The sequence below is a fragment of the Oryzias latipes genome, chromosome 2 (genome assembly GCF_053564925.1).
Source record: "Oryzias latipes strain Hd-rR chromosome 2, Olatipes_Hd-rR_3.1".
Lineage (NCBI taxonomy): Eukaryota > Metazoa > Chordata > Actinopteri > Beloniformes > Adrianichthyidae > Oryzias > Oryzias latipes.
The window spans coordinates 47,823,612-47,844,155 of NC_136238.1; the positions used below are offsets into that span (position 1 = coordinate 47,823,612).

General features: G+C 44.1%; 1 protein-coding gene and 2 long non-coding RNA genes across 4 annotated transcripts in view; 2 read left to right on the top strand and 1 right to left on the bottom strand.

The window, feature by feature from the left end:
• The window catches only part of LOC144989386 (uncharacterized), a 167,375-nt gene extending 163,765 nt beyond the window's left edge, over positions 1–3,610 (bottom strand). The window contains exons 1-4 of one of the 2 annotated variants that reach the window (XM_078941764.1): positions 2,579–3,610; positions 1,588–1,725; positions 1,365–1,505; positions 709–828 (exon numbers count right to left, since the gene is read on the bottom strand). In XM_078941764.1, coding sequence (XP_078797890.1) covers positions 709–828; positions 1,365–1,505; positions 1,588–1,673 — 347 coding nt within the window. In that variant the 5' untranslated portion in view covers positions 1,674–1,725; positions 2,579–3,610. Of the gene's footprint in view, positions 1–708; positions 829–1,364; positions 1,506–1,587; positions 1,987–2,578 lie in introns of those variants that run through there. The other variant, XM_078941770.1, reaches the window with a different exon arrangement.
• A 490-nt stretch (positions 3,611–4,100) lies between these two features.
• LOC144989573 (uncharacterized) lies at positions 4,101–5,659 on the top strand. The gene is made up of 3 exons (XR_013653830.1): positions 4,101–4,208; positions 4,338–4,492; positions 5,514–5,659. It is a non-coding gene; the product is annotated as an uncharacterized LOC144989573 (long non-coding RNA).
• A 1,123-nt stretch (positions 5,660–6,782) lies between these two features.
• LOC144989562 (uncharacterized) lies at positions 6,783–7,718 on the top strand. Its single transcript, XR_013653819.1, has 3 exons — positions 6,783–7,182; positions 7,283–7,420; positions 7,570–7,718. It is a non-coding gene; the product is annotated as an uncharacterized LOC144989562 (long non-coding RNA).
• Positions 7,719–20,544: the final 12,826 nt, after the last annotated feature.

Consider the following 20,544-nt stretch of genomic DNA (forward strand, 5'->3'; position numbering starts at 1 on the left):
AGATGAATCAGAGTCACAGAAAACTGGATCATTGATTCTCATTTAGACCAGAAGAAAATGAAGAACTTAATGTTTGAGATTGTGGATGAAAAAACAAAGAAAAACTTTCTATTTATACTTTGTGGTTAGCTATAAGAGTAACCATATGAAAGACTTTCATTAAAATATTTTACTACAATGTTTCTTTCCTGATCCAAACATTTGTTCAAATAAGAAAACATGAAAAGATTAATTTCTGTCTCTCAGATCTTCTCTGATCTTCAGATTCAGATCAAAGCTCTGCTCCCTGTTTGGGATTCTGAAATCTCAGTCTTTGCTTTTCTTCACCAACTTTCTCTGAGGATTCCTGAGTTCCAGAGGACACTTGGACTTGTTCTGATTTTAGTCTTCATAACCATTTTGGAGCAGAAGAACAGCAATGATAGAAAGTGGGAGGAGCAAACAGTTCAGTCAGAAATGAAGTAAAATCTTTGAATTTCTGCAGTGCAGTGAAAATTCCTAATTGACCTTCAGACTTTGTGGTTTGATTAATAAGTGAGCCTCAGATATGGAATGATGTAGAAAAGAACCAGTTTAATTTGGAATGAATTCTGTTCACTTAGTGACCTGAAGGATTTCAAGCCATCAGAGGATGATGACATCATGCCTGACATTTGGGATTTGGAGCTAAAGTCAATAGATCTCCGTTCACTAGAAACTGCTTCTTACTGTGAGTCTGAAGGTCCTGGTTCAGTTCTGAAGAATAGAGGTTCATCTTTGGACCGGTCACTCTTCATGGAGCCACAGCTGGAGGCTGCAGACTGGACTCTCTGTGTGACCTGTTGACCTCTGCAAACACCAAAGCATCAGAGTGTTGGAGGATCTGCTTCTTCATGAACAGCTGATGGACTTTGACATGAACACAGACTGAGCTGTTTAGTCTGGAATAACATGACATGTTTGGATCAACAGTTTCCAGCTTTCAGCATTTTCTGTCAGTCAATCCAGACTTTTTTCTAGAAAAGCTGATTCCAATTCTCCATGTAGAAATGGAGAAATTCTGAGAGCAGAAAGTCCAACTAGAACAATGTGATGTTTGGAAAGCATGAAAATCTGAATCCTAGGAGTCTGCAGTGATTCTTCTCATTAGACTGGAGCTGCTGTCAGTCAGAGTCAGCAGTCAACATGTTTTCTTCTCCAACATCTCTGATGTCTCTCAGAGACTCTCAGAAGACTCAACTGAAAAGATCTCATCACACACATGATGCTCCAAGTGAGTCTGATCAGAGAGATCCAGAACTGAACCAGACCTCAAGTCCTTCATCTGAAAACTGTTGATCATCTGAACTAGAATCCAGCCTCCAAAAACTCTGACAAACACTCACTGGTCCACTGCTGGGTGGATGACTTTGGAGTTCATTGGTAAATCCTTTGATCTGTCACTCCTAAAGGATTCACAGCTGGATCCAGGTCCAGGTCCAGATCCAGATCCAGATCCAGATCCAGGTCCAGGTCCAGGTTTGTTCCTGTGGAGAATGAAGGTTGCTGGTGTGAGTCCTGAGCTCTGACATGGAGAAGATCATGGACAGTTGGAGATGTTCATCTCACCTCTGAGCTTTGCTCTGGTTGTCATGGTTACCATCTCTGCTTTTAGAGGGAGGGGCTCCCTCCTGTGGCTCCTCCCACTGATCCATGCTGCTGGATTCACTGGATCCACATCAGCTCACACACACCTTCCTCCTTCACCTGCAGAGGAAACCCTCCTCATCATCAGCTCTGATCCTCCTTCACCAACAGATCAGCTGCTCCTCCACTGATTGGCTCTTCTCTTGTGTTTCTCTCAGGTTGAGGTGAATGCAGTCAGACAGCAGTGGGAGGCAGAGGAAGCTGCCATCAGCTGCTGCACTTCTGCTCTCCCTCCACCAGGTGGAGACATGGAGCTGCAGCAGCAACATTTCCATTCAGTCACTTTGACAAAGAAACAACAAACTTCCTGTTTCTACACTTCAGGAAGCATCAAGAAAAACAGACAGAAATCAAAGAATGAGGAGAAAATACAGAAAGAAAGACATGAATTCTTCCTCTCAAAGCTCCAGAGACTTTCTCGTGACCTTTGACCTTCACAAAGGTTTGGATGGAGGAGAACAGGAAGGTTTGGAGTCAGAACTGAAACCTTTGACCTCCAGAGCTTCATGATGTTTGTTTTTCTGACAGAAATTCTTTCTTCTGTCTGGTTCTGGAAAGTTCTGACAGGAAGCAGCAGTCAGCTGATCTGAACCACTTTGATGAGTCAGCATTTTCACTTCTGTAAACATCAACAGTTTATTCTGTGAAAATCTACAGTAAAAATATTAATTTGTCTCCATTTTCTCCATAAATCAGTGAAACAGAAACTGATCAATGAGTGAGAATTGATCCTCAGTTGTTGATCAGTAATGAGATCAAATCTGTAAACAGCAGTGATGAGAGTTTGTAGAGAAAGAAGAAGATCTTCTCTAAACATTCAGAGACAAACAGTCAAGTTAGTGAAGACAAAGTTCAACAAACAAACAAAGAAAGTAGATTTTCCATAAAGGTCTTTAGATTCGTCTTTTCTCACCGTGTGAAGCAGCTGCAGCTCAGATCAGAGATTCTGCTTCTTCCTCTTCTGCTTTGCTTTAAGAACTCATCACTTCCTCATGTTGTGTTGTTCTGCTGAGTCTTGTTTGTCGTCACTGTTTAGGTTTGTGTCTTCAGATCAGCTGTTCAGAGAAATGGAAAGAAAAACTCCTTTTCTTCTGGTCTCTTTCTTTTCAATCAGGCTTTTGCTTTGGACCAATCAGCTTCAGCCTTTCTCCTGAATGCTTCTGCAGGATTTGATCACATGACCTCTGACCCGGTGGCTCCTCTTCCTCACACTGAGCTGCTGTTTGTGAGGAAGATAAAGAACATGAAGATTCATGTTAATCTTTCCTCTTTAGTCTGCACATCTCAGCTCCTGGTCTCGGTTCTTGATCAAACAGGTTCTGGATCCAAACAGGTTCTGGATCCAAACAGGTTCTGGATCCAAACAGGATCTGGATCCAAACAGTTTCTGGATCTAAACAGGTTCTGGTTTCAAACTTTTCTCTGAACCAAAACAAAGTGAATTCACAAAAACTCTGATCCAATCATTTCATCTGAATTGAAGGTGTAGATGATTTCCCAGAAAGCAGAAGATTCTGGGTCTGAAGGTTCTGACCAATCAGAAAGAAGCAGATCAGAACCTGCAGAAGGTTGGAGAACAAACAAGAAAGCTTGGAGGCGGAGCTTCATCTGTGATGAAGAGGAGGGTCCTCACAGAGGAGATGACAGAGCAACATTCCAGTGACAGAAAACAGTTTGCTTTCCTTCAGCTGCAGATGCTGTTTCTCACAGGGTTCCTGTTGGAACCTGGAGCTCCTCCTGCTGTGGAACAGGCTCCTCCTCCTCCTTAGTGGGCGTGGCCTCACATGTTCCTGAAATAGCTTTGTCATGCATTCTGCTGGCTGAAACATAGAGGACACCGCTCAGAGGATAGCCCTGCTTCACTCCTCTCCCCCCTTCAGAGCTCTCCGTTACAGTTTTTCTCATTCGCTTTAGTACAATTCTCACTCATTCATTCATTTTTTCATTCATTTTCATTCATTCAAAAAAAAAACAATTCTCAGATCGGAAGGAAATTCCCAAAACTTTTTTTCAATCTTCACATCATGATGTCACTTGTGTTCATCATATAAGCAGTTTCTCACTTCTTTGAACAAGTTGCAATTGCTTTGGTACATCCATGCAAATGATTCTGTACAATTCTCGGCTCTTTGCTACATTATCAATTGTTTATGTCATGTTGATCAAAATGTATTATATAGTTCACTGTGCAATAGTCTTATTAGTTCATCGTATAAGTCATTAATTGCAAAATGGTCGACCAAGTTGTCATAATGTGACAAACATATTTCTATACATCTCCATTATATGTTTTTGTCTAAGGTTTTGTCTTGAATTGGTAAATTGCTCTCAGGTGACTTGACTTCCTCTAACAAAGGTGCATCTCATTGACAATGAATGGGCCAGTCTATACTATATGGCAGAAGCACAACAATGTTCTATGTCTGACAAGGGAAGGACAAGGAATTGGACGGGGTCAACAGCCAGAGAGAAGAAGAGGAAGAGGAGTGAGGCTGCGTGGTGGAGGAGTTAGGGGGCAAAACCGAGGAAGAGGCCGAAGACATGTACGTGTTCCTGATGAGATAAGAGCCACACTTGTAGACCATGTTGTCAACCATGGGCTCCCAATGGTTGAGGCTGGTAGAAGGGTGCAGCCAAATTTTGGGAGAATAACTGTGTCCTCACTGCGACAGACTGGCGACCTGTCCAGGGTGCCCCCTGCCTTCGCCCATGAGTGGCCGGGATAGGCTCCAGCAGCCCAGTGACCCCGAAAGGCAAAAACGGAATAGAAAATGAATGAATGAATGAACTCTGTCTCAATCATTCAGACCTTTCGTCGAGAGAACAGGTATGTAATCTAAAATATGAACTGTTCTGTGATGCTTCATAAAATATTATAGTATTTTTACAATATGTAAAGCTTTTTGCAATATTCAGTAAGTACTGTAAGTACTGTTGTACAGAATATTGTCCTCGTTTTTCCCTTTGTGTTACTGTTTGCAGTGGGTTTTTTCTATGTTGGTATGACATGGTCTGTCTACAAATTACAATATGAACAATAAAAGTGTAAATCTTGTCCAGTCTTTTGCAATCAAACAAAAAAGGTGTAACTTCCATTTTACAATAATTGTCATCCAAACTGTAGCCATAGTTTCCATCAGAACCTCCCTCTAAAGTACACAGTTATATTGACAACATGACTAAGTCATTTGACTGTCTTGTTCGTAGACAATGACACAAGGACTTGACATTCTGATGGCACTGACATGTTCAATGACATAAAGACTTAGTTTGGAGAGATGAACTAAAGACTTTGAGCAAGTTACAGGCTTTTGCAAGAAATCCAGAGTGTTTTGCTGTTTGTACAAATTGTTTTGAGAAATGCACACACGTATTTGCAAACTTCAATTCTGAGAATTGTACTAAAGCCACTGAGAAAAACTGTGAATAGTCACCCTTCACGCACACCCTGGATTGAACGTGCATGTGTGTGAGCGTGTGCATGAAGGTCTGTGATTGCAGCCACAGATTCTCTGCAGACAGAATCAATCTTCTTCATCTGAGCAGAACATCCTTCACTTTCAAAGCTGCTTCTTTCACTTCTCTCTAAGGTCAAAGGTTGATGATGACAAAATGGCGCTGCAGGAGCAGCAGCTAGTTACAGCAGCTCTCTCTTTTCTTCTCTTTTCTATTGTTTTTTGGCCCGCTCTACGGCTTTTCTTTTATGTGGTCAATGCCTTTTGCAAGTCTGCTCATAAGGAGACCACTTTTATGACTTTTGCATTCTGTTTTTCATTGTTTTTTAACTTGTTTGGGAGTGTGTCGGCGGACCCCCTCAGCTTCACTCATGGCTCCATTGTTTACTCCAGGGATCAGCTGTTGTCTCTGCGTGGCCCTGCACCTCTCTACACCGAAAGACCTGAGGTTCCACCTGAAATTCGGAGGAAACGGAGAGGCTGCAGAGCAGGACGTAGGCTCCGGGAGAGGAGATGGAGGTACAAACCATACGTTCCATCCATCATTATGGGAAACGTCCGTTCCCTCTCCAACAAGATGGACGAGCTGACGGCGCTGACAAAAATGAAAGAACAATTTCATATTAAAAGACGGAATTGAATTAATGTCACGTTTACATTTGTCTAAAAATCCAGACTTTGATGTCAGTTATGAAAAAATATTTTTTAATATTAATTTTATCTTTTAATAAAATTACCTTCAAAACAAAACTTTGCAGATATAATCATCTTATTGTATTTCTTCAGTGATTTTGTTAGTGACTGTTGTGTTAAAGGTTCAACTTTTTCTTCTTTTCTCTCCTGCAGACATCAGTGAACAAACTAAACATCTTCATCACAGAGCTGGAGATGACGTCCTTGTAGACCTACATCCTCCTCTTCCTCGTGCTCTGATGTTACATGGCTGAACCAGAAAGATCCAGATGAAGCACTGAGACCAGAAGTCCACAAAGGAAGTGTTGTCCAGAGTTCAGCTAGAGCTTCCAGGCTGAATGTGAGCACTGACTGCTCTCTGCTCATCACAAACATCTCTGAGGAAGATGCTGCTCCATGTCTCTGTGGGCTCAGGAACAAGAACACGTTTGAGGAGTATCTTAATACTTTGAGCAGTGAGTATTCTGACATGAATAATTCTGTGACTTCATGGTTGTCAACATTCTGATCTTTTTCAGAAACAGCTCAAACCCTGAAGAGACTCTGACGTTTGGAGTTTTTTAATCTAAACCTTCAGATTCTACAATAGATTCAATATTATTCCTTTATTTACGTTCAGAGTCAGAACTAATCAGTTTTCATCTCAGATGAGGGGGGGGGGGGGATTTATCTCACAAATCCAGAGCTTCTGGGCTTTTCTAATTCTAAGAATGATAGGAGTTAGACCAGACAGACCCGGAGAATCAGGACTAGAAAGACAAAGAAAGAGCTGACAACAAAGTTTCAGCTTCATGCAGAAAACATTTCTTTGGTTCATTTGATATAGTTTAATATAATTTCTATAATAATGTTTGTTGAAAGTTGTCAGAAAATGATGAGACTCCATCAACCTCTGTAATAGTTTACTCTGAAACTCCAAAATCCAGACTATTTCTGTTTGTTGAACCAAATGAAAACATGTCTCTGAATAGTTTCTAAAATGGTCCAAGCTGCTCTTTCTTTGGAAAACGGTCAGCAGGTACATGTGGTCACTGTCAGGACCAAAGGTTTTCATGGAAAAACCTCTTTTCTGTTTGTGTTTGCCTTCAGTTTGTAAAGATCCAGCAGACGTTCCTCCCAGAGGAAGTGGAAGTGTCCCATTCCAGTGTTCACTGAGTAGATTTGATCCAACTATTCCCTGTAGACACAACAGCTTCATCTGGATGAATGAGACGGGATCTCACCTGTCTGGTGACGGAGTTGGCTTGGAGTTTAGAGGACAACCAGACTGTGTTTCTGTTCTGACTGGGAAACAACCAAACGTTCATCTGTCAGTTTGTGGAGGATGAGGAGGTGAAGACAGATGCTGTCTATGTTCTGGACTCTTCAGGTAAAACTGTTTTTATTATTTTCAACAACAAAGACAAATTGTGAAAGTCAAAGCCATTTACAAATATTGTAGTTGATGCTGGTAAATCTGTTGTCTGCAGATCTTTCTGGTCACAACTTCATCATCATGGTTGGAGCCGTGATGAAGGTGGTGTTGATGTTTCTGGGTGTGGTTGCTGCTCTGGTCTACATGTCCAGGAGGAGAACCAAAGGGAACGAGGACCAGAGAACTAGAACAAGTACTGTCACTCTTTCACTCTTCATCATCTTCTCATGTGGATGATGTCATTTCCTGTTTCTTTCAGCATGAAGTTGGTGACCTTAAACATTATTTACACTTTTAGAAATAAAAAAAAGCTGCTTGATCTTCTGAATTCTGCTTCTACAGGGAGAAAAATTGTTGCTGGTGACGAAGACGCCCTGTGAGGAAGAGATGCAGAAAAATCTGTTTATATTTGTTATTGTTTATGTTTATGTTTAGAAAAAAGTCTGTTTTTTCCTGCATTTTAATAAGAAATAATCTCTTTGTGCTTTAAATGCAGACATATGGCCGGGGCTATTGAGCACCTTTATTATAAATCATGTGTATTAACAATTAAAAAATAGAATAGATTATATCAAACATATTAGATTAGATCAACAACGCGTCCCCCGCCGTCTCTGTTTACATTCCTCCCGTTCTCGGTTGCTAAGCTGGAGGCTGAGCAGCTTCCTGACCCCCGCTGACCCCCGCTGACCCCCGCTGACATGGGCGAGCAGCCCGGAGTGACACAGCCACCTCAGAGGACCGCGGGGGACGCGTTGTTGATCTAAGTCAATGGTACAGACGCCATCTGAGGTCCTGCAGCGCCATTTGAGCAGTGGGCGTGGCCACTTTCAATGTTAAGTCAATGGTACAGACGCCATCTGAGGTCCTGCAGCGCCATTTGAGCGGTGGGCGTGGCCACTTTCAATGTTAAGTCAATGGTACAGACGCCATCTGAGGTCCTGCAGCGCCATTTGAGCGGTGGGCGTGGCCACTTTCAATGTTAAGTCAATGGTACAGACGCCATCTGAGGTCCTGCAGCGCCATTTGAGCGGTGGGCGTGGCCACTTTCAATGTTAAGTCAATGGTACAGACGCCATCTGAGGTCCTGCAGCGCCATTTGAGCGGTGGGCGTGGCCACTTTCAATGTTAAGCCAAAGGTACAGACGCCATCTGAGGTCCTGCAGCGCCATTTGAGCGGTGGGCGTGGCCACTTTCAATGTTAAGTCAATGGTACAGACGCCATCTGAGGTCCTGCAGCGCCATTTGAGCGGTGGGCGTGGCCACTTTCAATGTTAAGCCAAAGGTACAGACGCCATCTGAGGTCCTGCAGCGCCATTTGAGCGGTGGGCGTGGCCACTTTCAATGTTAAGTCAATGGTACAGACGCCATCTGAGGTCCTGCAGCGCCATTTGAGCGGTGGGCGTGGCCACTTTCAATGTTAAGCCAAAGGTACAGACGCCATCTGAGGTCCTGCAGCGCCATTTGAGCGGTGGGCGTGGCCACTTTCAATGTTAAGTCAATGGTACAGACGCCATCTGAGGTCCTGCAGCGCCATTTGAGCGGTGGGCGTGGCCACTTTCAATGTTAAGTCAATGGTACAGACGCCATCTGAGGTCCTGCGGCGCCATTTGAGCGGTGGGCGTGGCCACTTTCAATGTTAAGCCAAAGGTACAGACGCCATCTGAGGTCCTGCAGCGCCATTTGAGCGGTGGGCGTGGCCACTTTCAATGTTAAGTCAATGGTACAGACGCCATCTGAGGTCCTGCAGCGCCATTTGAGCGGTGGGCGTGGCCACTTTCAATGTTAAGCCAAAGGTACAGACGCCATCTGAGGTCCTGCAGCGCCATTTGAGCGGTGGGCGTGGCCACTTTCAATGTTAAGTCAATGGTACAGACGCCATCTGAGGTCCTGCAGCGCCATTTGAGCGGTGGGCGTGGCCACTTTCAATGTTAAGCCAAAGGTACAGACGCCATCTGAGGTCCTGCAGCGCCATCTGAGCGGTGGGCGTGGCCCCTTTCAATGTTAAGTCAATGGCACAGACGCCATCTGAGGTCCTGCAGTGCCATTTGAGCGGTGGGCGTGGCCACTTTCAATGTTAGGTCAATGGTACAGACGCCATCTGAGGTCCTGCAGCGCCATTTGAGCGGTGGGCGTGGCCACTTTCAATGTTAAGTCAATGGTACAGACGCCATCTGAGGTCCTGCAGCGCCATTTGAGCGGTGGGCGTGGCCACTTTCAATGTTAAGTCAATGGTACAGACGCCATCTGAGGTCCTGCAGCGCCATTTGAGCGGTGGGCGTGGCCACTTTCAATGTTAAGTCAATGGTACAGACGCCATCTGAGGTCCTGCAGCGCCATTTGAGCGGTGGGCGTGGCCACTTTCAATGTTAAGCCAAAGGTACAGACGCCATCTGAGGTCCTGCAGCGCCATTTGAGCGGTGGGCGTGGCCACTTTCAATGTTAAGTCAATGGTACAGACGCCATCTGAGGTCCTGCAGCGCCATTTGAGCGGTGGGCGTGGCCACTTTCAATGTTAAGCCAAAGGTACAGACGCAATCTGAGGTCCTGCAGCGCCATTTGAGCGGTGGGCGTGGCCACTTTCAATGTTAAGTCAATGGTACAGACGCCATCTGAGGTCCTGCAGCGCCATTTGAGCGGTGGGCGTGGCCACTTTCAATGTTAAGCCAAAGGTACAGACGCCATCTGAGGTCCTGCAGCGCCATTTGAGCGGTGGGCGTGGCCACTTTCAATGTTAAGTCAATGGTACAGACGCCATCTGAGGTCCTGCAGCGCCATTTGAGCGGTGGGCGTGGCCACTTTCAATGTTAAGCCAAAGGTACAGACGCCATCTGAGGTCCTGCAGCGCCATTTGAGCGGTGGGCGTGGCCACTTTCAATGTTAAGTCAATGGTACAGACGCCATCTGAGGTCCTGCAGCGCCATTTGAGCGGTGGGCGTGGCCACTTTCAATGTTAAGCCAAAGGTACAGACGCCATCTGAGGTCCTGCAGCGCCATTTGAGCGGTGGGCGTGGCCACTTTCAATGTTAAGTCAATGGTACAGACGCCATCTGAGGTCCTGCAGCGCCATTTGAGCGGTGGGCGTGGCCACTTTCAATGTTAAGCCAAAGGTACAGACGCCATCTGAGGTCCTGCAGCGCCATTTGAGCGGTGGGCGTGGCCACTTTCAATGTTAAGTCAATGGTACAGACGCCATCTGAGGTCCTGCAGCGCCATTTGAGCGGTGGGCGTGGCCACTTTCAATGTTAAGCCAAAGGTACAGACGCCATCTGAGGTCCTGCAGCGCCATTTGAGCGGTGGGCGTGGCCACTTTCAATGTTAAGTCAATGGTACAGACGCCATCTGAGGTCCTGCAGCGCCATTTGAGCGGTGGGCGTGGCCACTTTCAATGTTAAGCCAAAGGTACAGACGCCATCTGAGGTCCTGCAGCGCCATTTGAGCGGTGGGCGTGGCCACTTTCAATGTTAAGTCAATGGTACAGACGCCATCTGAGGTCCTGCAGCGCCATTTGAGCGGTGGGCGTGGCCACTTTCAATGTTAAGCCAAAGGTACAGACGCCATCTGAGGTCCTGCAGCGCCATCTGAGCGGTGGGCGTGGCCCCTTTCAATGTTAAGTCAATGGCACAGACGCCATCTGAGGTCCTGCAGTGCCATTTGAGCGGTGGGCGTGGCCACTTTCAATGTTAGGTCAATGGTACAGACGCCATCTGAGGTCCTGCAGCGCCATTTGAGCGGTGGGCGTGGCCACTTTCAATGTTAAGTCAATGGTACAGACGCCATCTGAGGTCCTGCAGCGCCATTTGAGCGGTGGGCGTGGCCACTTTCAATGTTAAGTCAATGGTACAGACGCCATCTGAGGTCCTGCAGCGCCATTTGAGCGGTGGGCGTGGCCACTTTCAATGTTAAGCCAAAGGTACAGACGCCATCTGAGGTCCTGCAGCGCCATTTGAGCGGTGGGCGTGGCCACTTTCAATGTTAAGTCAATGGTACAGACGCCATCTGAGGTCCTGCAGCGCCATTTGAGCGGTGGGCGTGGCCACTTTCAATGTTAAGCCAAAGGTACAGACGCCATCTGAGGTCCTGCAGCGCCATTTGAGCGGTGGGCGTGGCCACTTTCAATGTTAAGTCAATGGTACAGACGCCATCTGAGGTCCTGCAGCGCCATTTGAGCGGTGGGCGTGGCCACTTTCAATGTTAAGCCAAAGGTACAGACGCCATCTGAGGTCCTGCAGCGCCATTTGAGCGGTGGGCGTGGCCACTTTCAATGTTAAGTCAATGGTACAGACGCCATCTGAGGTCCTGCAGCGCCATTTGAGCGGTGGGCGTGGCCACTTTCAATGTTAAGCCAAAGGTACAGACGCCATCTGAGGTCCTGCAGCGCCATTTGAGCGGTGGGCGTGGCCACTTTCAATGTTAAGTCAATGGTACAGACGCCATCTGAGGTCCTGCAGCGCCATTTGAGCGGTGGGCGTGGCCACTTTCAATGTTAAGCCAAAGGTACAGACGCCATCTGAGGTCCTGCAGCGCCATTTGAGCGGTGGGCGTGGCCACTTTCAATGTTAAGTCAATGGTACAGACGCCATCTGAGGTCCTGCAGCGCCATTTGAGCGGTGGGCGTGGCCACTTTCAATGTTAAGCCAAAGGTACAGACGCCATCTGAGGTCCTGCAGCGCCATTTGAGCGGTGGGCGTGGCCACTTTCAATGTTAAGTCAATGGTACAGACGCCATCTGAGGTCCTGCAGCGCCATTTGAGCGGTGGGCGTGGCCACTTTCAATGTTAAGCCAAAGGTACAGACGCCATCTGAGGTCCTGCAGCGCCATCTGAGCGGTGGGCGTGGCCCCTTTCAATGTTAAGTCAATGGCACAGACGCCATCTGAGGTCCTGCAGTGCCATTTGAGCGGTGGGCGTGGCCACTTTTAATGTTAGGTCAATGGTACAGACGCCATCTGAGGTCCTGCAGCGCCATTTGAGCGGTGGGCGTGGCCACTTTCAATGTTAAGTCAATGGTACAGACGCCATCTGAGGTCCTGCGGCGCCATTTGAGCGGTGGGCGTGGCCACTTTCAATGTTAGGTCAATGGTACAGACGCCATCTGAGGTCCTGCAGCGCCATTTGAGCCATGGGCGTGGCCACTTTCAATGTTAAGTCAATGGTACAGACGCCATCTGAGGTCCTGCAGCGCCATCTGAGCGGTGGGCGTGGCCACTTTCAGTGTTAAGTCAATGGCACAGACGCCATCTGAGGTCCTGCAGTGCCATTTGAGCGGTGGTCGGCGCTAAAATCAGTGCTGATCAGACTGCATGGAGCCCAAGCTCCAGAAAAGAGGAGAGAAGAAGAAGAAGTCGTCCACATGAAGCTTCACCTTAGAGGAAAAGAGGAGCTGCTGAACTAAAGTACTCGAGTACTGAGGAAGACTTTCAACCTCTGATGGATTCTGTAGAACATTTGGAACTAGAATGTAGAAAGTGCTTCAGTTCCATCAGCTGTCAGTCTGCAGCAGCTTCATCTGCTGCCTCCATCCTCTCTCTGTGAGTCTCTGCAGAGTTTTTCTGCAGCTGCTGGTTTTTCTGCAGCAGCAGAGCCAGAGAGCCAAAGAAAGTGGAAAGTCTGAGAAGGAAGCAGCTCTGAAGCTCTGCAGCTGACGGTGCAGCTTCAGGACTCATGAGGAGGAGCACATGCACGGCTCTGATGCTGCTGAACGTCTGACTGAGATGATCCACATTCAGAAGAGAGTTTCAGAGTGAAAGACGTGTGGAAGAAGAGAATCCTGAAGGTTTCTGTGCAGACATGAACTCAGTCAGAGAGCGTCTGAATGTTGGAGGATCCAGAAGAAACCAGGAGCTCATGAAGGTGGTTCTGTTGGAGCAGAGAGCAGAACTCTGATCCCAGTTTCAGGAACAATGCAGGCTCATGTTCTGGACTGAAGAGTTCTCCTGAAATGTTCTGTTCAGACTTCTTCAGGATCACATCTGTGTGTGAATGTGGAGCTTTGTCTGAACCAAGCTGCAGCTAGTTCACTTTGAAGCTCCTTCAGGCTCACACAGCAACAATGACAAAGACTGAAGCTGCTGTGCTGCCCTCTAGTGGCAAACATGGCATCTGCAGCACACATTTCTGCATTTCTCAACATTTTTGAAGCTCATCCAGAGAATGCCAAAAGTGTGCAAAGCAGTAATCAAAGCTAAAGGTGGCTACTATGAAGAACCTAAAATATGACATATTCTCAGTTGTTTCACACTTTTTTGTTATGGATAGAATTCCACATGTGTTCATTCATAGTTTTGATGCCTTCAGTGTGAATCTACAATTTTCATAGTCATAAAAATAAAGAAAACTCTTTGAATGAGAAGGTGTGTCCAAACTGTACTTTACTTTTGGTCTGTACTTTAAATAAAAATGTGTTTTTTTCTTTGTCTTAACCTGAAAAAATCTGTGAATTAATTTAAATCTTTCCCAGTTTTTATTGAAAAAATCTTTGAAAAAATCTTTGGTTCCGGGTCACGGCAAGACGCGTGGTCGCGGCTCTCTGCGGATACAACTATCTTCAAATGACGTAATAAGTTGATTTTCTCCAAAAAGAGAGCTGACCATGGCCCCTAAGAAAACCCAGTAATATGAAGACCTCAAAAAGACCCTTGATGATATTCAAGAAACGCTTAATTCTTTTATGGATCAGGTGTTGGCTAAGCTAACGCCACTTTGGGAAATGATGGAAGAGTTCCGAAGATTTCGGGCTCAAAACGAGCAACGAGAATACCGGGTCGACATTCTGGAGAAACGACTGGACGATGTGGAACAGGAAGTAAGGATGAATAATGTCATTCTCACTGGATTACCGATAAAGCCTCGAATGAAGCTGAACGAAGCAGGAGCTAGCACTGCTAATGCTAATGCTAGCGCTAGCGTAGCTAGCAGTGCTAAACGGAGCGGGGTGCAGAATCTCTGGATCAGCAAATACATTCATTTCCCACATCTAAAGGGATGTCCCTCAATACCATGGAGACCTGCCACCTGCTCCCCAGGAGAAAGGAGACGGATAAACCAGCGATCCTCATCAAAAACACAAGCTAGCTCTGATGAACCAAAGAAGAAATCTGTGAAGGAATTTGTTTTATTATTATCATTGCTTAAATGTATTTGGTTAAATGTATGTTTAAATGTTAACTCAGATTGACCTTTTTACCTCTTCTGAAAACAGTTGTGTGTTTGTTCATCTGCTTCTCATCCCCCACCCAGGATGAGGGGTTTACGACACACTGTCCTCAGCTGATAAGGGATACTGTTTGAACTTAGAATCCAACCAAAAGGGTCATTTGACGACACCCCCTAATGAACTTTTTGTCTTTGTCTTGAATTGTTACCTCCCACTTGTGTTCTTAATAAAGGCAGCACAGGGAGAGGCAGACCTTTGAGAAGAGAAGCGTGGTAGACGTTTTCTGTCACTCTTGCTCCTCTCCCTCGTGCATGAGAAACTTGATTCTTGTTGTGGTTTGTTGTTTATAATTGTGTTTTTCTTTAATGTCTAGATGCATTTATCTGACAAAATCTGAAAGGATCTGCTGCTTATCTGAACAACCATCTGACCAGAAGGAATGCTGAAATCTCCAAACATGCACGGCTTCACAGGAAGCGTAAGCAGATTGAGAACACTTGGGTTAAAGGCTGCAGGATTTACGTCAAACCACTCGGTCCATCGGACCGGTCCAAGGTTCTGGTTGTGAACACCATGAAGGACTTTGAGAAGTGCCTTATCACAGTCGTCTGAAACAACATGGAGTAAATCAAAGAGCCAAATAATTTCAAGAAATATGACACCTGGATTCATCACTTTCTCCATACGTCTGACGTCACCTGAATAAGCAGAGATTTCTGACCTGCAGACAACTTGATCTCAACTTTCACCGAGCTGATATCAGCTGAAGAAGGACATGGACCTGAATCTAATGTCTGCAGACATAACATGGAAGAGACTAGAAACTGTTTTGAACCCAGAAGGACAGCAGCTATTCAGCAGAATAAATGCCAACCTTGGACAATCGACAGATTGTGGACCCTTTTTATTCTCCCTTACAGCATTACCTTATTATTTAAAAAAAAAAGAAAAAAATACAAAAAATATATATATGTGTGTATATTGAAGGAAAGAGATCGTCCGTTTTTGAGTTCTTTCCATCCATGCGTGTTCAATAGTCGAGAGTGGTAAAACAAACAAGGAGTCAACCGGTTTAAAAATACACAGAGTTTATTTCCCTGACAATAGTTCTAAAGCACAGATTAAAACATTAATGCAGATATATCTGGATTCTCAAGTAAAGATCTACTGACGCACAAGTTACATGCGAATTACTCGTAGATTTTCCTAAGAACAATGGAAGAGTTTGAAAACAGTCTTTTTAAGATGTGTTTGAATCTCCGCCTTCCGGAAAGATCATGGTCGCTGGTCCTCCGCCCCTGGTCGCTCTGATTCGTCAGCTGATAGCCCTCGTGCTTCCACCGGCCAATAGCTGAAGGCTGCCAACTCCGGATCCGCTCCACCTTTCCAGGAGTGGGGGCATTTCACCGGCGCACACAATCCATGATCAAAAGGAGTCCTCCTCTGGTCCAAAGTAAATCATACCAGCCAAACGAACACTCCATTGCCGGCACGAGATTCAATTCAATTCAATTTTATTTGTATAGCCCAAAATCACAACAACAGTCGTCTCGATGGGCTTCGAAGTAAAACATGAAATCAAAAGGATCACGAATACAAAGAGTTCAATAGAAAAATACTAAAATGAACTAACAAGCTGACTAAGCTATACTGGCATCCCTGCCCTTAGACCCCCCTTCGCGGTAAGGAAAAACTCCCAAAAAAAACGGATTCCGGAAAAAACGAAGAAACCTCAGGGGTGCCCACATGAAGGAGGGATCCTCCCCCAGGACGGACAGGCGATTTACCAGAAATCTTAGAGAAGAATTAACTTATCTAAATCTACAACTACATATATAAAAGTCCAGCAGACCAGCTTCATCCAGCCGTGGTTGTGGGGACAGTCAAAGGCGCGAGTCGAGCCGGAGACAGGAACCACAGCCAGGTGTAGGAGCAGGAGCAGAGACGAGGTACTCGGTCAGGTACAGAGCAGAGACGAGCCAGAGATGAGCCAGAGGCAGGATCCACAGCCAGGTGTAGGAGCAGGAGCAAAGGCGAGGTAAACGGTCAGGAACTGGAGCACGGATGAGCCAACTGGAGTCTGGAAGCACTCCCACTCCCCAGGAGGGGAGAGGAAAAGAAGGACAATACATGAATCGCACTGCACCAAACAGAGGCATGGAGAACTAAATGATAAATTATGATCAAGAATAGAGGAGAGGAAGGGTAGAAGTAAAAACAGGAAAGAGGACAGAACCCCAGTGCACCATAGTTACCCCAGCTTCAACTTCTAGCAGCCTTTTAAAAGAAATAGTTATTATTAAGTTTAATTTAAACAAATTAACATTAAGTTAAATAATCTCTGAATACTAACTAGTCTTACAATAAGCCTGTCCACAGAGGAATGTTTTCAGTCTAACTTTGAATGTAGAAACTGAGTCGGCCTCTCTTACATGAGCTGGGAGTTTATTCCATAAGACAGGGGCTTGGTGACTAAACGCTCTACCTCCAACCGTACTTTTACTAATTCTAGGAACCACAAGCAGTCCTGCATTTTGCGAGCGAAGTGTTCTGATTGGTTGGTAAGGGACTATGAGGTCCTTAATATAGGACGGGGCCATTCCATGTAAGGCCTTATAAGTTAACAGGAGGATCTTGAACTTGATTCTGGAATCAACTGGGAGCCAATGGAGCGAAACTAACACAGGAGTGATGTGAACTCTTCTGCTGGTTCCAGCTAACAATCTAGCTGCTGCGTTCTGAACAAGCTGGAGACTTCTTAAGGAACTCTTAGGACACGCTGCTAACAAGGAGTTACAGTAATCCAGCCTCGACGTAACAAATGCATGGATGAGTTTTTCAGCATCACTCTTAGAAAGTATATTTCTGATCTTAGCAATATTCCGCAGGTGAAAAAAGGCAGTTCTGCATGCCTGAGATATGTGAGCCTTAAATGATAAATCCTGGTCAAGTAAAACCCCAAGGTTTCTAACTGTGGAATTGGGGGCTATACTTACACCATCCAGGGAGACTATCTGAGCAGACAGAGTATCTCTGAGGTTTTTAGGACCAAGTATAATGACCTCAGTTTTTTCTGGGTTCAAGAGGAGGTAATTAATTGTCATCCAGGTCTTGATGTCACTGATGCAGACGTTCAGTTTCTCTATCTGGTCATTCTGGTCAGGCTTCATGGATAAATACAACTGCGTATCGTCGGCATAACAATGAAAATTAATGCTGTGTTTCCTGATTATGTTTCCTAGGGGTAGCATATAAAGCGTAAACAGGATCGGTCCCAAGACTGAGCCCTGTGGGACTCCATAGTTGACTCGAGTGCACTGAGAAGAATGGCCATTTACATTAACGAACTGATACCTATCGGACAGATAGGATTTAAACCACTGGAGAGCAGATCCTCTGATCCCTATGTCCTGCTCTAATCTATGGAGTAAAATACCGTGGTCGATAGGGTCAAAGGCTGCACTGAGGTCCAACAGGACAAGACTAGAAAGTAGACCCTTTTCTGAGGCCAATAACAAGTCATTAGAGACTCTAACTAGTGCAGTTTCCGTGCTGTGGTGGGGTCTAAACCCCAACTGAAAGTCTTCAAAGTGGCTGTTGTCCTGTAGGTGGCAGTAAAGCTGCTTAACTACAACTCTTTCTAGGATTTTAGAAATAAAGGGCAGGTTTGATATCGGTCTATAGTTGTCCAAGATGCTAGGATCCAAACTGGGCTTTTTCAGAAGAGGTTTAACAATTGCATATTTAAAAGACTGTGGCACGTAACCCGTTTCCAGAGAGGCATTTATCATTGTTAATATGGGATCATTAATTAGGGGAAAAGTTTCTTTAAAAAGTCTAGTGGGAATTGGGTCTAACAGACACGTTGAGGATTTGGAGGACGTAATAATTGATGTTATTTCCGCTTGATCCACAGCAGTGAAGCAGTCTAATGTTACAGAGGTTTCTATGGATGCCTCCATTTCTACCGCTTCAGCCTGCTCTGGGCTGATAGTAGGAATAACTTGATTTAACTTATGTCTAATATTTGAGATTTTACTGTCGAAAAATGTAAGAAAATCATCAGAGCTGAGAGAAACAGGAACATGTGGTTCTACTGAGCTCTGACTGCGAGTTAATTTAGCAATAGTGCTAAAAAGAAATCTTGGATTATTTCCATTCTCTGATATTAAGGTTGAATAGTACTGGCTTCTAGCTCTACGCAGGGCTTTTTTATAATTTAAAAGGCTATGTTTCCAGATATCCAGAGACTGCTCTGAACCGGAGCGGCGCCATTCCCTTTTTAACTTACGGGTTTCTTGTTTAAGAGAACGAGTTTCAGCGTTAAACCACGGTGCTACTCGGTTTTGTCTGACGAACTTAGGTTTCAAGGGGGCAACAACATCGAGTGTACTCCTGAGGGCTTGTAAGGCATCATTAACAAAGTGGTCATTTATATTAGGACTGATAATATGGGAGCTGGTCTCAGAGTATTTTCTCAGAATATCACTAAGTACTGGCTGAACTGTGTGTTTAAACTCAGACACAGAACGGTCAGTTAAGGTTCTTCTAAGCTGTTTCTTATTCACTGGGGCAGAAAGATGTTCCAGTGTAAACTGGAAGGTAATCATAAAGTGATCAGAAATGATGGGGTTAAGAGGAAGGACACTCAGCTGGCTGATCTCTATACCATGGGTTAGAACAAGGTCCAGGGTGTGCTTATGACAGTGAGTGGGTTCATTCACACTTTGGGTGAAACCAACATCATCTAATAAAGCTGCAAAAGCCTTTCCTAGGCAGTCACTGGGGTCATCAACATGAATATTAAAATCCCCTAATATTATAGTTTGATCAGAATCTAAGACAATAGTCGATAGGAAGTCGGAAAACTCAGTTAAAAATTCTGAATATGGGCCGGGGGGGCGATAAATAATTATGAGTAAAACAGGTTTTGGAGTTTTCCTGTTTGGGTGACATAAAGACAATATGATGTTTTCAAATGAATTATAAGCATTTTTAACTTTAGGGCTGAGAAGTAAGCTAGACTGTGATATTACTGCCAAATATCAGAGATCAGAGGTCAGCTTCATCCTCAACATGAGAACACGAATCTGAACACTTTCCCAAGGATAAGGTGTTCAACCCAGATAGTAGAAATGTAGTCCATGACATATTTATTGCGTCTCTGGAAACTCCTAGATTTGCACAAAGAAGTCCTAGTTGCTGCTGCAGCTACAAAGCACAAGTGAAGGTCACTGGAGAATAAGTCCTGTTGAGTTCAAAATGAGTTCACTTCACACTAAAGATAAAGCTATAACATAATGAAGAATAAGATATTAAAACATACATTTTCTACAATATGTGTGTGTGTGTGTGTGTGTATATATATATATATATATATATATATATATATATATATATATATATATATATATATATATATATATATATATACACACATACATATATATATATATGTGTGTGTGTGTATGTATATATATATATATATATATGAATATATAAGTCATATGAATGACTTATAATAACACAATCTGCATAAATTTTAGATAACTGATTTGCCATATTGATTTCGATTTTTCTACATAATAATTAAGTAATTCATCTTTGTCATGTGCTTTATTGATACTTTATGATACTTAATTCGGTCTGACAAAAACTAGGAACCGGATATTGATAAATCATGTAATAAAATGGTTACAGTATAACGGGGTGGGATTATATAAGTTCACTTCCTTCCACTCCCTTTCAAGCAATATTTATTAATATGTCTAATTATCCTAAGTTTGATTAGTTACTGTATGAATATATAACTGAAGATTATATTGATTTTGTGTATTTTTTCTACTTGATTGCTTGAAATAAACCATTTCAAATATTTGATTTGATTTTGATTTGATGTGAAATGGTTTATTTCAAGCAATCAAGTAGAAACAATAGAGATTTTCATAGTAAACTTTCATCAAGTATCAAAAGTTAAAAACATGTGCAAAATTACGTTACATTAGGAAAGATTTTTGAATGAATTTATCAATTTTTTTGGAGCAAGTGAAGTAATATCATTAAACATCGATCAATTTAACCTTTTTTTATATATTTAATAAGGTAATGCTGTAAGGGAGAAAAATAAAAAACAAAAAATAAAAATAAAAGGGTCCATAATCC